Raw genomic sequence first — 17,964 nt, 5'->3', positions numbered from 1 at the left:
ACGCGTTTCAGAAAGGCGGGGCATAGAGGAGAAACAATAATGTACATTATATGGAAAATAATGTGTTTTTTAAACCTTAAACCGCATAAACACATTGCATTACACCAAATACACAACATAATGTTCTTTTTAGCAACGTCATATGACCCCTTTAAAGCAAATCTTTAAAAATACAGTTTAATTTAAAAACTTTGTTACATTAATAATTTTAAGTTACATTTAATCTTTAGCTAATATAAAAATAATATTGAATTGATTTTTTTCATACTAACGTTGGAATGCATTAATTCACTTGTAGCATCTAAAACAATTTATTTTCAATGTTGTATTTTCAATTTATAAATGTGTTTATTTAAAGAATTTTATGTGCCATTAATTGATTATTGGCCATGATATGATAATTATTGACTGATTTTTATCAGCCAGAATTTGAGTATCTGTGCATCCTTTTGTGCTCTTCCGTAAGTGCATTAATGCTGTTTTATGAACTAAAGGATTATGCAGCAAATAATTATGCCACAAATGCTGCTTACTGTCCTTCACATTGACTGAACCTGAATCATTTGGCACATGCAGGATTTTCTAGGAGTATCTGGGGCGGTGTTGGATAAAGAAAGTGCCACTGGCCGCTCTTTGGTCTTAGTATTATAATTTCACTCAGCCTGGCACTGCGGCTCAATGAACTCTCATATTTCGGTCATTGTGTGTCAAGGGCTGCAGGGTGACTTTCCCCTCTAAGAGGTCTGGGATGAATGCCATCAATAAAAGATGAGGCATATGCTGTGTCGCTTTGAGTCTATTGGATGATTTGAAGTGATTTTCGAGCAGAATCACAGGACCGGTCCTCAGAGGACTCCTGTGAGTGAAGGCGCTGAGTAGATTGACAGATAGACCATACTGCACTGCTGCAGACAGAAATGACACTTAAGAACAGAACAATCCAATGTGAGAAAGAACATGGGGCTGTGAGTCTTGAGTTAGGGTGGGTGGGATGACCAAACGCTATGAGTAACTGTGAATCACGGTAGCTAGTCATGCTTGCTGAATGTTTAATGTGAAAATCTTATATAAATATTAATAAAAAATAAAATGATTAAATTAATAAATTCAATTGACTATCCTACAAAGTCATTTGTGAATTATTCAGAAAAAAAGATTAAATATTCATTATATATTAAATAATAAAATAATATCTAAATTTTTAAAAAAAAACTTTTTGTAGGATCTTTTTTTTTCAGTTGTGTTAAATTAAATAATTTACAAATGAAATGTGCTTCGTCTCATTTCATTGTTTTTTCATTTTTTATATATTTTTTTGTATTTTGGTTGGATTTGAAGTCTGAAATTAGTGCAAAAGCAGCTTTGCGTTATGAAACAATAGAGTTAAAAACCAAATAGTCAATTTTATAATTTGCAAATGAACGATACTTTGTCTCATTTGATTCTTTTCAGTTTTATTGGAATTTTGATTGGATTTGAAGTCTGAAATAAGTCCATAAAGAGCATTACATTATTAAACAGTTGAGTAAAAAAAAAAAAAAAGCAAATACTGTGAATTTAGTTTTATTTGGATTTTGATTGGATTTGAAGACTGAAATTAGTGTGTAACTGAATAAAAACGTCGGTCATCCGACGTGACGTCGAGAGTGACCGACTGAAAGGGAAACTCAATTTTGTAATTTACAAATGAAACTTAATCTGTGTAAATCCGTGTATCATTCGTTAAAACAAACAGGCTAATGAATAGCTCGACACAACTCGTACCGGGGCAGAGTCTAGACAGGGCTTTCTTCTGTGTAGACCAGCGGTTCTTAAAGTGATAGGGGGTACGCGAAATAATTTTCTATAGCCTACCGTATTTCCAGACTGTGAAGTCGCTTTTTTTTATCATGTTACATAGGCCTACTGTGATTTATTCCAAAGTGACTTATATGATACATTTAACGTCAAATAATCTAAATTAAGCCTTTTAAAAGACAAGTATTCGCTGTGGTTCATGTTTGTGGTGTGCACCAGAAAGATGCTCAAGGACACCGAGGCGCGCTAAAGCAGCGCATTTTCTGTTGTTCTCTTTATTTTTCAAAAGCATGACATTTTGTAGTTATTTTGAACCTAACATTACAAAAATGCAAATATACATTTTACTAGTGCTGTCAAATGATTAATCGCGATTAATCACATCCTAAATAAAAGTTTTTATTTACATAATATATGTGTGTGTACTGTGTATATTTATTATGTATATATAAATACACTCACATACAGCATACACATTCAGTATATATTTTGAAAATATTTACATGTATTTACATGTATATATTTATATTCATATAATTTATATTATATATAAATATATTTAATATATAAACGTAACATATTTTTCTTAAATATATACATGCATGGGTGTGTATTTATATATACATAATAAATATACACAGTATACACACATATACTATTTAAACAAAAACGTTTACGATACGATTAATCATATAAATGATGACAAAATTTTCTGTCATATAAATGACAGAGTATTAAGTTATTTCCCCTCGATGGGGAAAAAATCCAAGTGAACATCAATCAGTACTCAATATTAATTTGAACTGCTTTAATTATGACTGCTGCTTATTTCCTGTGCACTTTAATACTGATCTGCGCTTGACTGTCGTCGCATCTGTCTGCTTATTGAGTTTATTTAACCCATCGCAATTTATTGGAACTGTGAACTGTGATTACTCACCTTAATGTTGTTCTAAAGGCTTATTACTTAATTAACACAAAAAATGTCCTGCTCGCACTTGCCAATTTAATGGCAGAGAATGGTGACTTTAGGGTTTTTTTTTTTTTTGAAGCGGATGCATATCTGTCGTAAAATAATCCTATGCATCTCGTGGCGTATATTTCAAGCATACTGAAGGTATTCTGTTGGTTTGGTGAAAAACAACGAAATGGCAAGTTATTATATTTTATGAAAATCTTGCGTTACAGTCCTGTGTGCGAGTGCGCAGCAGCTCACGCCGCGCACAAATGCATATCCTTTTGAGATAGCAATTATAATCCATTTTAATAAAACACAAGACTACATTATAAACAGTAGGCTATATATGTTGTTCTCCGCGGTCAGCCGTCATATCATACCCTGCCATGCCCAGCTGATGCAAAGAATAGAATTTAGAAGAAAGCCGTGTCTAGACTCTGCCCCGGTATGAGTTGTGTCGAGCTATTCATTAGTCTGTTTGTTTGATGAAAAAAGATGAAATGTACTTGCAATGAATGCGTTAAGAATCTGTACAACTGCAGCAGCGGGGGACTATTATTCTGCTGCGTGATACTGCGGAAAAACTGATGAAGGCAGGGGTTGATCTTCGGCTGACCAATCAGCAGAAAGAGGCGTTTAATTCCCGCTCATGTGTAGAAATCTAATATTCAAGCTGTTTATTCATTTTTCTACCCCTGAACGAAAAACGAAAATTTAAGCTGAATTCTCGTTTTTCGTTTTTGGGGAAAAAAACTAAAAAACGAAAAAGGAGTAGTTTTTTTCATTTTTCTACTTTCAATATTGAATCAAAAAACGAATGAACAAATGATACACAGATTTAACTTGCTTCATCTAATTTGATTCTTTTCATTTTGATGTGGATTTTGAAAACAGTAAAACTAATATTATAAAACAGTTCAGAAGCAGTTCAAACACTCCTCAATAACAGTTCTTCCTCTTGATTTATTTAGGACGCATCCCGCTCTGAATTTTTGAGTACTCTATATTTGTTCTTTGCTGTCACATGTTAATTACGTAAAGCAGACCATCCAGCGAATCATGTAAAGGGTGTAGAAAAGTATTCAAAAGTCAAAATGTTTGTGTGGTCATATTGTACAGTATGTGCCGTTTTCCCACCCAGCCCAAACTCTAAGAACAAGCGCAAGATCTTTAGAGATGGAATGGTTTGTTTTGGTGCATCACTGTAGCAGAAGCACAGAATGATCCAGTTACTGAATCACGGATGTGACTGGATGAAAGACCACTGATGTGACTTTGAAGTCTCATTTTCCTCCTCCGAGCCCTTCATCAACCTTCCTCCCACTTTGTGCGCACACACACACACACACACACACACACACGCATGCACCGCACACAATAACTTTGATTATTAAATAACAAAAGCAGGACTCGAATATGAGTGTGTGTGTACATTTATATGGTGGCAGATTTGTGGTTTCCCTGCCAATATATTTTTTTACATTAATATGTATTTGTTATTATTTATTTAATTGGTTATATTATTATACATAAAGTAATAAATGAATAAATATATAAATATTAAGTAGCTATATATATGTGTGTGTGTGTATTTTTTACTTAAAACCTATTTGCTAAATAAATACATTTTAATTTAAATATTACACATATTATAACAAATATTGTTTTATGACACCTAAAAATATGTTGCTCGCCAGTGAAAATATTGATATCTATATTAATATTGATATATGATATATCACATCATGCATATTTATTTTTCCCTTTTCAGACAATAGAGTTACTTTTACATGCATTCATGTACTCATAGCCTTTATTTTTTAGCCTTGAGAAATCTAAACTGCTTCTGCACATCACATTGTAAGCCTGTGGTCTTTCTTTGGAGTAATTAATAGTGACCTAAAGTGTTCTGGTCCTGCCTCTCAAGCATCTGCAGCATTTATAGGATCAGTACTATTAAATGAGGTCAGTGTGTCTTTGCTTCTTTGAGAAATCAGCTTTTGATATTTGCATCATTGCAAATAACATTTCAGATCCCAGACTGTATGTCTTGTGATGTTCACAGGTTTGTCCTCAAAGGAATTTAATCGGCGTCTTTAATTAGAAAGCTGCTGTGGTGTAAAGAGAAGGGCTCGGTTCATGTATGGCTGTGATTGAGGCTCTGGATTAGTGCTGGGCTTTGCACCGGCGGTTCAGTGGTGTGATCATCTAACCCTTCGCTGTATTTAGCTTAATCTCACCCTGATGCCTAAAGCGATTTGTCCTTTGACCTTTCGGATGTAACCTTTTCCAGGTCACTTCCATAGGAATGATATGAGGTCAAAGGTATCAATGACATAATACAAGCTTATGGAGAATCAAATAATATGCTGGATCATGAAACACCAGATCAGTGTGTTGAGTCGATCCTCCATTCATTGGCTTAAGACGACTGTTGACATGATTCTATGCTGCTCGGCATAGTTTTATGTGCTTCAATATTTTCCAGCCTTTTGATGATATTTTGCATCTCGATATTGATGTATTTCCTCCGAAATGGAATGTTTAAAAATATTTATTTATATATTTCAGCCATCATTATAGTCAAACAGTCAGTATTGCCAAATAGATTGAAAACAAACAACGCTTGCTTACAATGGGCTTACAATGACTTACAAAGATACATAACGGCTACAAGCGTATGCACTACTTGCTTTTTTGAGACCCCCCAAAATTTCACAAATCACGTTTTCAGGGGAGCCCATGTCTTATTAAGGGGAGCCGAGCTCCCCCGTAGTTCGCACCCTGGTCATACCAACGCTGGTTGGTTATACAGATAGAAGCAAGAAGACATTATTCAAAACTGTCAAGCTTTTGCAACATAAAGAAAACTGTAAAGCTTTTGCAAAATAAAGAAAACTACTTTCTGCTGTCTCGTTTTCCTTTCCGAGAACTTTGGAACGCGTCACAATGAACCGTAACTCAGCACATTTTTTCTTTCGTTTTGTTAATCTGTCAATGATTTAAGTGAAATATATTTCGTGTATATGCCTATATTCCTTTTTATGTAAGCCTATAGTTTTATTCTGTTTTCTATGTTCACAGAAGCGCTGCAGTTGCGTGTGATCTGTTGAATCCTCCTTACACTATTTTCGGATAAACTCTTTAACATTGCCATTGCGACTTACCTATGATGAGTTCACAGCTGAGCGGGCATTTCACTCATTGTGTTACATTTGCATAGACTGTACTACTGGAATTCATGATTGGTTGACAGCAAATTTCAAATATTAAATGGAACGATAAAATAACGTTATTAACCGGTATTGTTCGGAACTATAACATTTTATTTAGTTTCTGTTTCTGGTTCTGTTCCTGTAAAAATTTCGTTCGTTTCCGGTTTTCGTTTTCGTTCCTTGAACCGGTTCAGAGCCCAGGTAGGTAGGTAGGTAGGTAGATAGGTAGGTAGATAGATAGATAGATAGGATGCAAGTAGTTTTTCTCTTGGTGCTTTTGTTAGCATAGGTTTTGGTTGCAACACCTCAGAAGGTGCGAAAATCAAGTTCAGAAGGGCCGATGCATCTCTTTGCACATGATGCTATATATGCTGAATATGTATGTTTTGGCAGCCTAGAAACTGGCATCATAAAACACAGCGTGAAGATTATCTGTTACTGGAATCAGTGCAGTCTGCTTTATGTTGCTGGGGATTTTCTTGAGAATCTTTAGATATTGTCTTCATTACTGTCCTCTAAAGCCCAAGTGCATAGATAATGTTTATTTTGTTATATTCAGCTTCTCTGTATTTTTTAAAAAGCATGCTGGGATGTAAAATAATTTTTGATTTAGATTTTATCCTGGATGTTATTGAAGATATAGCAAAAAAGCATAAGAACTATGCTTGTGAATTGTTGCTGAGAGGATTCTACTCTCCAAAAAAAAAATCCACTTAACGTAAGCGTCTTTAGGTCGCATTTTCATGCAAATCAGAGGATATGGCTTTCAGGACACTTTCACCTTTGCATATATCCAGAGCAGATTAAAGAGCCTGTCCTTAAGGAAACGCTGTCTAGCTGGAAATGAACCAAAACCAGGGAGGAAAAATTCCTCAGACATTTTCAAGAGTCACTTTACACTGTGTCCTAACCAGACGTGGTGCAATAATGAGACTAGATAAAGATGAACTCTTCCTGGTTCATCTGTGTTTTTGTCTTGTCCCGTCCATAGACTGGTTGTTTTCCTGGTTGCTTTGTTTCCACTTCTGCAGCGTCATGAGATCTCATAGAGAACTCTTGCACACTAGAGAAAGCTCTGGCAGGGCATTTGATGGATAATGAAGCTTAAGGTGATGTTGAGGATATGGAAAGAGCCAGGTCAGTTTGAAATCGGATATAAAATAAAACGGGAATAAAATTGGATTTTTGAAAGTACAAATGCATCCTCATCTCTAAAAATCACATTGGCGAAGGATGCTGCAGCCAAACTTTTCTCAGGTTTTGTTCATGATGGAGTGTCGCTTTTTGGACTGTTACACATCTTTGCGGCGCATTAAATAATTAGATTTTTAGTGAAATGTTATTTTGGTTATGATGTCATTTCCATCTAGAAGAAGAGAAAAATTATTAATTCTATATATACATTTAATATATTTAAGTATATATATATGTATGTGTGTGTGTGTGTGTGTGTGTGTATATATATTTAAATGTAAATGTGTGTGTATGTATATATACACTATTTTAGCTCAAAATATTTTTCTGATTAATGTTTTTCCAAAATAATAATTTAAATCCATAAAAAAAAGCTTTTATATTTGCAAATTTGCAAGCTCATGAACTAATTAGTTTTCAGAAATACAGTTTGCAAATGCACAACCAAATTTACATTCATAATCTGTATGGCTTGACTTGACTTGAAAGTAAAATTCACAAATGCAAAACACAGTTCATAAATACGCGAGTGTGTTTGCACATTTCTGAATGTTTCTGCAATTTGGAAATGGATTTTATTGTTTCCTAAAGACTGTGTCATTTGACTAGTTTCACAATCTGAATTGAGTTTTGAATCTGCATTTGCAAATTGTTGTGCGTGGATATATTTAGTGAATGCATTACTTTTGAGACTATTTGAGCTCAATACTTAAAAAAAAAAATCCTCATGCAGTGTTCGTGAATGACCTAAAATTAAATTTGTATTGTAAATCTATATTGTTTATTTAACATACCAGTGCTGTTATGGTCACCAAATATTGTGCATTTCTTGTTAATCTCAACATGTGTTTATATGAAGACTATTCACAGAGCAGAACGGGCTGTTGATGTTTGCTTAAGCCGAGTAATGAAACACAGCCCTGAGCTCTTACAATGGAGATCAATATGCTTCTGGTGGAGGGAAACTGGAGCTCTCTAATGGGATCAAGACTGGGGTTGAAATGGCAGGTGAAACACCAGTCACATTGTTCCTCCTCTCAGAAACGACATTCTATCCGTCTCTCGGCCTCTCCTCCACCGTCTGGCCGCTGCAATTCAATTGTAATAGATTTTCAGCGGAAGCTAATGGAGAGGCGGCCTATTAGGACGGGTTTTTCCTCCTGATGGCCTCGTCATTTTCCGGTAAACCGGGCGATGAAGCACATAAAAAGGCCCATAAACGCTATTGTGCTTTCTCTCCGGACAACGAGATTAATGAATGACATTTGTCAACTTTTCATAACGTGTTCGCTCTGTTACAAAACCTAGTGAGCTGCCTACGTAAAAAGATGCCTACTTTGGTTAATTTCCAATGCAGCATCACTTATATTCTTTGTTTAGAATGGATGAAAAATGTATTTATTCAGTATTTGTGTATGCTGTGTATTTTTGTGATTATAGAGTGCAACAGTCAGCTTCTGGAAGTAAAAATCCCATTCATTTTCTCCACTGGAGAATTGATTTTGAACAGTAACTTATAAGTCATTAAAACAGACCTACCGTGAGCTACGAGGATGTTAATCGATGGTATATGCATTTGTTGTAGCCATCAGCCGCATTATTTCAGCTTATTTTTTAAAAGAATGGTGTTTAACATCAGAAAAAACTACATTACCCATGATTCTACAGAGAAATCTTCATCGAAACAAGCAAATCACACCAAAAAGAACTTCTTAAATATTTTTGTATATATGTGTGTTTGTTTATATTTGTCAAATAAACAAAATTTGACATCTTTACATCACTAGTTATATATTTAGCTGTTTTTGTTTCAGTTATGCCATTCGCAGTGCTGCATGGGATTGTAGTTCTTTCCCCCACTAAAACTGTTAAGTACAGTCTTGCACCTTTGTCTTTCTCTCCGGTTTTCAAGCACTTTTTTTTGCTTCAGATCAAAGTTTGTAATTTTGTAAATCTCCTCACAGCTGCTTGGTTTGGATCACGGCTTGTGAAACTCTTTAACAAAGTCTTTTTTTAAATCCCAATGGGGAAAATGCTTGCCAAACCGAGACATTGAAAAAGTGGCTAAAAAGCATTGAACTACTTTCTCTTTCTGCCACTTAACGCCTTCAAGCTTTTGATTGAAGCACGGCTTCCATAAGCGGCTCAGAAAGAGGACGAGGAAGATGCGAGACCCTCGTAATTGATTAATATTAGGTCAGTTGGTGCAAACCCTTCATCCCCCAGGAGAATCAGAGCTTGGCCCCGGAGAGACCGGCACAGGCTTAAAGAGTCATCTGCTGTAATTGGATTTCAAATCTCATGAAGTCTTTCCTATTTGGTTATTAATTGAAAGCACTTAATGACCCTTTTTTTCTCGTCATCGGTGGCTGTGACTCGTGAGGTTGTATTGGTGCCCGTGCTGTGAGGTCAAAGGTCATGTTTTCACTCACATGTGCCTTACAGCATTCCACTGCAGTTTTTATAACCTCCTCATAAATCAATCACATTTCCCCCAAGGACTCCTTTGCCCGCTCTGTTCTCCTCCAGAGACGACGCCTCTTGCAGTGCTCGTTTCTGTCTTCGAAGTGTACAGAATATACCAGAATACAACGACGCATGGTTAAAGATTCACTCCTTTTCAGTGTTTTAGGCAAAAAGTGTTAAAGCGATAGCTTGGTCACTTGCCCAGCATCTTCTTGTTTCAAATATTGTTGCAGGTATTTTGTATCTTCACTTAGCAATTGTAATAAAGAAATGCATTCAAACTAGTGTCATATTAAATATATTCACAATATATTTAGCAAATTTAAGCAGTTTTGTGAATGATTTAATTGTGCTAGTAAGTCTATATAGTTTTGTTTTTTGTTTTTAATTAATTATTGTATTTATAATTATATATATATATATTTATTTTTAGTTATTTTAGTACTTCAACTTACAATAGACAAAAATGAGAAATGTTACCTTGGCAACTAGCTGAAATTTAAATGTATGTTTTTTTGTTTTATTTTATTTCAGATAGTGTTTATTTTCTTTCAAGTCATGAAATTGTTTTTAATGGTTTTAGGTATATAATAACCGTGGTACATATAGGTTAACATTTAAACTGAGCCATTTATATCTGTGTGTGTTTCAAAATTCTTAACCCATCTCTGTGTGTTCTTGTTATAGATATGGAAAAATCGTATCAACCAAGGCCATCTTAGACAAAGCCACAAACAGATGCAAAGGTATGTACGAGTATGTTCTGATTTCTGTGGCTCAGAATCTGTGCAGTTTAGTGTTTTGTGCTAAGATGAGATGTCATATTCCTCTGAGAGCTGCTTAATTCAGTAGATTCAGAATCATCACATTGTATGGATGTGCACATCAACTTTTAATTAAAACAGATCCTGAAAATGGTTCTTATGACTGAGATAATGAAAGAACGCAGCTGATTTTGCAGTAAAGTGCCGAGTATAAATCCTGCTAATTTTCTTCATGGAGAAACCCATTTTAAATGATAACAAAAAACATCGTATGTAATAAAAAATAATGTGCCTGTTATCTGTACATGTCATTCCTTGTAGAAAAATACAAATAAATAAGTAAATAAAAATCATGTTTGCTTGCCAAATTTCTTAAATTTACTATAGGAAAAAAAAACGAATTGGAAGAAATACTTTAGAACCAAGGCTGCTGAAAAACTGGACATTCAGTAGCATTTCAATATAGTGCACATTCAGGCTTTTATTCATTTTCATGAATCTCATCATTCATGAAAAATGCAACCTCTATATGACATATTTTGCCAGCCATAAATGTATGGATCAGCTCATGGTGTATAGTCATGTATTAACATTGCATAGAAGTGATTTTTGACTGGGTTGCATCTTATACTGTGATTTCGACCAACCACAAAGTGTTTTATCTGGTCCTCCGCTTGTGTATAGTGCTTTTCATCAGAGTCACGTCATGATTCACGACCGCTGAGCTGCAACCTTGACATTGTATATATGGGTAGATCTAGAAAAAATCCAGCCATTTGATAATCTTCAGTGCATCTCAAAATGTATTTATTTCCTCTGAAATACCTTAAAAGTGTGATATATATCAGAAAAACCATCATTTCAACCAAAGTGTAGGTTTGAATTTGACATTGGTGAAATAAGACAAAAAAAGTAGGGATACACCGAAATGAAAATTCTTAGCCGAAGCCGAACAAAATGAAACACTGGGCCGAATACCGAACATGGTTTTCCGCATTTTTCCCCCCATGTAGACCTATTTTGCCATTTTTTTTGAAGGAAAGCGAGGAAAAGAGGGAAAACTCCCCCCACCCCCCCACGATGATAGCAGTATTACCGGTGTGTTGATTAACCGGTGGGAAAATTTCCTCACCGTCACAGCCCTACTGTACAAATACAGATTTATAAATGATTCTCATTACGAATTTGGGAAGATGTTTGTCGCACGTATTACATTGTCACATGCCTTTAAAAAAATTCACAAAACTGTTACTGAGCAACTGACGAGTAACACAGTTTCAGTAGTGCGTGCCTCTATTTGATCGCGTTAGTCATTGTTCGGTACATATTATTCGGCCTTTTCGCTTATTCGGTCGAACACCGAAAGAGATTTTTTTGCTATTTTCGGCCGAATAATTTCGGTTGCCGAACATTCAGTGCATCCCTACAAAAAAGTATGATATGGATACATACACATATTGTTTGATTTAGTAACTACCAGAATTGTGAGATTTAAACTCAGAATTATGAGAATAAAAGTCAGAATTGTGGGAATGAAGGTCAAAATTTTGAGATAAAAAGTCAAAATGACCTTTTTTATATTTTTAACATGTGGCAGAAACAGGCGTCCATATATTGCCAATAAAGGCATTGCAATATATTATATAAGTGCGTGCAAATACGAGTTTCTCATCTGTAAGCACACTAATGTGTTGTGTGTGTGTGTGTGTGTGTGCACGCCCTGCTTTGCGTAATTGTGCAGCTATGCTGGCGTGGGTGTATCAGGAAACAGATACCCAGTCAGTCTGTCGCTGCTTCCCAGACCCCTCGATGTTATTCCTGTCCTGGCCTCGCTGTCTTGACTGAGGCCTCTGGGGGTTGTTCCAGGCCGCTGTAGTCCAGGATCTGGCTCCGTTCCTGGTTTTGGCACCTTGGGGGCACGACTGCCTCGGAGCTTGTGGCTTAGTCACAGCGCTGTGGATTATTTATGTGCTGAGTAATTTCAGTCGGGCCTGAGGAGGAGGGTGTTGATGGAGCGGCTTCAGTCCGGCTCTCCTCAACCCTGCCGAATCTAAAGAAGCCAGATGGAAAATATTAACCCAGAGTATCACAGTGATGCACGAATGCAAATGATCTAAATGTGACTGAACGACCGACCCAACCCATAGTTTAACCAGCAGAGCCTGACTTTCACTTTCACATCAAACTGCTCAAGCTTATATAGTTGCATGATTTTGCTGGAAATGTAAAAATAAGCTTTTTGTTTGATTAATGATTCTAGTTTAGACTAGTTTTACAGTTAGGTTGGTTAAGTCTGGTTAATAATAGTCAGAAAAGTGTCATTTTTGAACAGTTTATTGAACAAAATATATTAAAAGAAAGTTTGCATGTGCATTTGTTAAGGATCATATTTGATCCATTTGGCTTTTATGGCTCATATAGTATGATATAGTGAGAATATGGAGAAAAAAACAGCTCAGTTTTATTCAGAGGCCCAAACTGTCACTCTCCAATAATGTCTTAATAAGATGTTATTTAAATGCTAAGTTTTATGATCAAAACATTTAATGCAATGCAATACAATGATGATTGAGAGATGAACAAATTAACGTTCCTCAAAAGACTCAAATTTGAACATGATTTTTCTAAAAAATCAATGATGGGTAATCAAGTAAAAAATGACTTCAGTCCAGTAAGTGTTCATCTTGAAATAGTACTAACAATATAAAAGTTATTCTTGCATTTACTTGATAAAAATCAGTAAAGATTTCACAGCGAAAAGACACGTGAAGCACGAGCTGAAGGTGGGCATTTGTACAATTATATTAAAAGACATTTTACTCGCTAAAAAAACCTAAACTCTCAATCAGACGATGAAAGAAAGATTGTGTGCAATGTTTTTCAGCAAAGTTGATCATGCTGATCATTTAGAGGCCTTAGAAATTCATTATACAATAGGCTTTATAGGGTTAAATTTACATGGATCAGTTCAAAGTGTCCATTTCAGTGAATCAGTTTAAAACTGAATCACTCAACAGTGCTTACAGTAGACTCTCCATTTTTCATCTATTAAAATGTCTTGGAAAAGGTGTAGGAATATGTTCTTAATTTCTCTGTGTTGGTATATTGGAAAATATAAATGTATTTTATATTTGGTTGAAATGTTGGTTCCTCTTTTTTATGAAACACTCTTTCATGTAGTTTCAGAGCAAATCCATATACAGTATATTAGCAAAAGACTATCGTTATTACTTGTGCGGATGGATCATAACTGCGTTTAGTGAGTGTTTCTTTGTCACATATATTTGAGCTATTAGTCAGGATGTTGTGCGTTTGTGGTTTGACCTGTTGGCTGATTAAATATAGCAGCAGAGGAGTGTGAAGGGTGGAGCTGAACATAAGGACTTGTCTTGGATCGGCTTCCTCGTGTCCGTTTAATTGTTCTCATTACGGGAAGCAAACACTGATAGTGCAGCGCTTCTCTTGATATATGACTCACAGCACACTTACTGAGATAAGATGCTCTCTACATGCAGAGCTTTGCTTCCTCCTGCCCTGAAAGGGTCTTTACCCAATACACACTTTGTATTTGCAACACTCTCACGGGAGGCTCTGTGTCTGCTGGTGATTTGTGTATCAAAAAAACATCAGTGCACACATTAGATGGTGTCATTTAGGATCCTTTGAGTCTTGCATTTTTATTTTCTACTAAATTGTGTTTTTCTGTAAATCACATCATTCCTTGTTACGAGAAGTTCCTTTGTTTACAGTAACTGAGTTTCAGTTTTCATTAACCCTTTCCAAAACATTTTGCATGGATAAATGTGATCTAAATCATTTTATGTTGGATGCAGCATTACACAAAAGTTTTACACAAAATACTCAGTTTATGGGTGTATTTGTCACATTATTAATTTATCCTACACTCAAAAGTATCTTATAATGGAAGATAAAATAAATAGTACTTGAACTGTTAATGTAAGATCACTTGAGAGGGGACTAACTTTTAATTTTATTTTTAAAAAAATATTTTATTTTATTTTATTTTATTTTATTTTATTTTATTTTATTTTATTTTATTTTATTTTATTTTATTTTATTTTATTTTATTTTATTTTATTTTATTTTATTTTATTTTATTTTATTTTATTTTATTTTATTTTATTTTATTTTATTTTATTTTATTTTATTTTATTTTATTTTATTTTATTTTATTTTATTTTATTTTATTTTATTTTATTTTGTTTTGTTTTGTTTTGTTTTGTTCCACTGAGAATAAAGTAAATTAAAGGAAAAAATATACAAAATAGAATATGTAATGAATATGTAAAGAATATGAATAATAATAATTATAATTATTATTATTATTAAATATATATTACATTTATTGTTCCTAAAATGTGCTTTCTTTAGTTTATTTTTCTATTATTATTATTATTATTATTATTATTATTATTATTATTATTATTATTATTATTATTATTATTATTAATTTTTCTATTATTATTATTATTATTATTATTATTATTATTATTATTTTAGGCTGAAATGGTACATGGGTGTTTTTAGTTTCACCCTGTTACTGTAGTACACCATGTTTGTTCAGGTCAAAACTGTGTGTTGCCCTTCTCGGTTTATGTGTGCTGTGTATTTAAGCTGATGTTGTGCTTGTCTTTCTCTCAGGCTATGGCTTTGTGGACTTTGACAGCCCTGCTGCTGCTCAGAAAGCCGTCAGCGCTCTGAAGACCAGCGGAGTTCAGGCTCAGATGGCAAAGGTAAGAACACACCTGTTCCTGCTGTCACCTGCAGCGAGATCCGTCTGACACGCTTCACTGGGTCATGTGACGTCAGCAGACTGTGATGTCAGAGGCAGATGCCTGAGAGTGTGAGGAGGACACACCTGTACAGGTGCAGCATCCAGACGAGCCGGCTGAATGACTGAAAGACAAACAGGAGCCAGTCAGGAACCTGCCCAGATCACATTTCACCACTAAAATCAACAGCAAACAAATTATATTAGAAGTTATATCTTCCATTAAGTAAATGAAGACTGCCTTCTAGATTATCAAGATATTTTGTATTTTGACAATGACGTTTTCATGACAACTCAAAATATTAACAAAACCTACAATAGTATATCAGTGTTACTGAAATAGCATTGCCCTGACTGTTCTTGGTCTTTTGCGACGATTCACCAATAAATTTGCAAAGCATCAGAGCAGCAGAATTTGCATGCACGTTTATTTAAAGGGGAAGTGCATAATTAAAACAGAATTGCAGATTTTAAGTGGGACATGGAAATGTTAAACCGTATCAGCACTGACAGGGTTTTTATGGCTGAAAATCACAGTTCAGTTATATTTTTAAATAAGGCTTTGTCTTAAAGAAATAGTTCACCTAAAAAATTGAAGTTTTGTCTCTCTTTCTCCATGCACAGTGCATTAGAAATGGACGAGAGGCGTGCATTTGTCATGCTCACTTTCTGCCACAGACATCTTGGCTTGTTGTCCTTGGATGTATCTTCCTTTCACCTTGTTTATGATATAAACAGATGGTTAGACATTAATATCTCAGACAGGAAGCCCCTGGAGTAACCTGGTGACATGGCACTGTGTCTGAACCCTGCACTCTGGCTTTGTTTGCAATGGAAAAACGGACTTATTTTTAAGTATGTACTTTATACTTCCTACTGTGTTTTAAACATATGTATGTGACTCACAGAACACAATATGCAACAATAAGTGGTAACACTTTATAATAAGGGTACATGAATAACCATGTACTAATGGCTACATTAATACTTAATTCATCGTATACTAATGATTACTGAAGTTGCTAACTAATCATGAACTAATAAATCCTTAACTACAACCAGAGTCAAAAGGATTCACGCATGAATAACGGCAGCCTTAACTACATGTTAGTACCTGTTTGATAGTTAATGCATTAATTAACATTCATTGGTAAACTAAATCAAACAGCCTCTTTAAGAACAAATAAGAAATACTATGACTTTTAAATTAATTTAAATAATTTAATATCATAATTTGAGCTTTTTTCATCTTCAGCATTGTCATAATCATTACTGGGTGGCAAAGGATTGGTTGATCCTCTTCATCAAGTGTAAACAATGCTAAATACACTAATAACTGATCTTGTCTGTTTTGTGTTGTTCTCTTTCCGTTTAAACTTACCCTACTGTGACTTATACCAAATGGCCAAACTGGAAACGTACTGCAGGTAAAGTCACAGCGTTTGCTGGATATCAGTACAGTTCACTCTCCATGGCAGGCCATGATGATACTGTACCTCCGCTCTCTGACCTCTTAACCGTACTGAATACTCGCTGTGTTAGTACATGTCCATTTCATATTAAGTATAGAATAAATAATGAGCTGAGTTTAGAAAGTAATTAACAGGGAATTAATTATGATTGGGCCCCCTCAAGTAAAGTCATGTCAAAATAATGCATTAACAAACCATTAGTAGATGTTAGTGTATGGGTAGTTAATAATGAGTTAGTTATGTTGGGCCCCCTCAAGTAAAGTCATGTCAAAATAATGCATTAACAAACCATTAGTAGATGTTAGTGTATGGGTAGTTAATAATGAGTTAGTTATGTTGGGCCCCCTCAAGTAAAGTCATGTCAAAATAATGCATTAACAAACCATTAGTAGATGTTAGTGTATGGGTAGTTAATAATGAGTTAGTTATGTTGGGCCCCCTCAAGTAAAGTCATGTCAAAATAATGCATTAACAAACCATTAGTAGATGTTAGTGTATGGGTAGTTAATAATGAGTTAGTTATGTTGGGCCCCCTCAAGTAAAGTCATGTCAAAATAATGCATTAACAAACCATTAGTAGATGTTAGTGTATGGGTAGTTAATAATGAGTTAGTTATGTTGGGCCCCCTCAAGTAAAGTCATGTCAAAATAATGCATTAACAAACCATTAGTAGATGTTAGTGTATGGGTAGTTAATAATGAGTTAGTTATGTTGGGCCCCCTCAAGTAAAGTCATGTCAAAATAATGCATTAACAAACCATTAGTAGATGTTAGTGTATGGGTAGTTAATAATGAGTTAGTTATGTTGGGCCCCCTCAAGTAAAGTCATGTCAAAATAATGCATTAACAAACCATTAGTAGATGTTAGTGTATGGGTAGTTAATAATGAGTTAGTTATGTTGGGCCCCCTCAAGTAAAGTCATGTCAAAATAATGCATTAACAAACCATTAGTAGATGTTAGTGTATGGGTAGTTAATAATGAGTTAGTTATGTTGGGCCCCCTCAAGTAAAGTCATGTCAAAATTATGCATTAACAAACCATTAGTAGATGTCAAAATAATGAACTCAAATATACATATTTTAAATGTAATAAACACTTTTCTATCACTTCCACTATCTGTCATATGCGTAGGACGTCAGCGTTGTGTGATTAGTGACGAACGCGGAGAGAGAACAAAACAAAACGCCGGTCATGAATTAGAAGTACAAACCGAGGATTTGTAAAGAAAAATGTCGGAGGATTTCGATATAAGCCAAGAGGAGACTGGTTTTCCTTTGCTAAAGTAAGGAAACTTTGCTTCCTT

The 17,964-nt window shown here is 34.8% G+C and overlaps 1 protein-coding gene across 4 annotated transcripts in view; it reads left to right on the top strand.

The window, feature by feature from the left end:
* The window catches only part of LOC107722911 (RNA-binding motif, single-stranded-interacting protein 1-like), a 73,814-nt gene that overhangs the window by 29,293 nt on the left and 26,557 nt on the right, over positions 1–17,964 (top strand). For all 4 annotated transcript variants that reach the window (XM_016531408.1, XM_016531409.1, XM_016531411.1 and 1 more), the window contains exons 3-4: positions 10,318–10,376; positions 15,057–15,148. In XM_016531408.1, coding sequence (XP_016386894.1) covers positions 10,318–10,376; positions 15,057–15,148 — 151 coding nt within the window. The remainder of the gene's footprint in view (positions 1–10,317; positions 10,377–15,056; positions 15,149–17,964) is intronic.

The sequence above is a fragment of the Sinocyclocheilus rhinocerous genome, unplaced genomic scaffold, assembly GCF_001515625.1.
Source record: "Sinocyclocheilus rhinocerous isolate Xijiao unplaced genomic scaffold, SAMN03320098_v1.1 scaffold934, whole genome shotgun sequence".
Taxonomy (NCBI): Eukaryota; Metazoa; Chordata; class Actinopteri; order Cypriniformes; family Cyprinidae; genus Sinocyclocheilus; species Sinocyclocheilus rhinocerous.
Note: the sequence above shows the minus strand (reverse complement) of the source record. Positions and strands in the feature narration are given on the sequence as shown.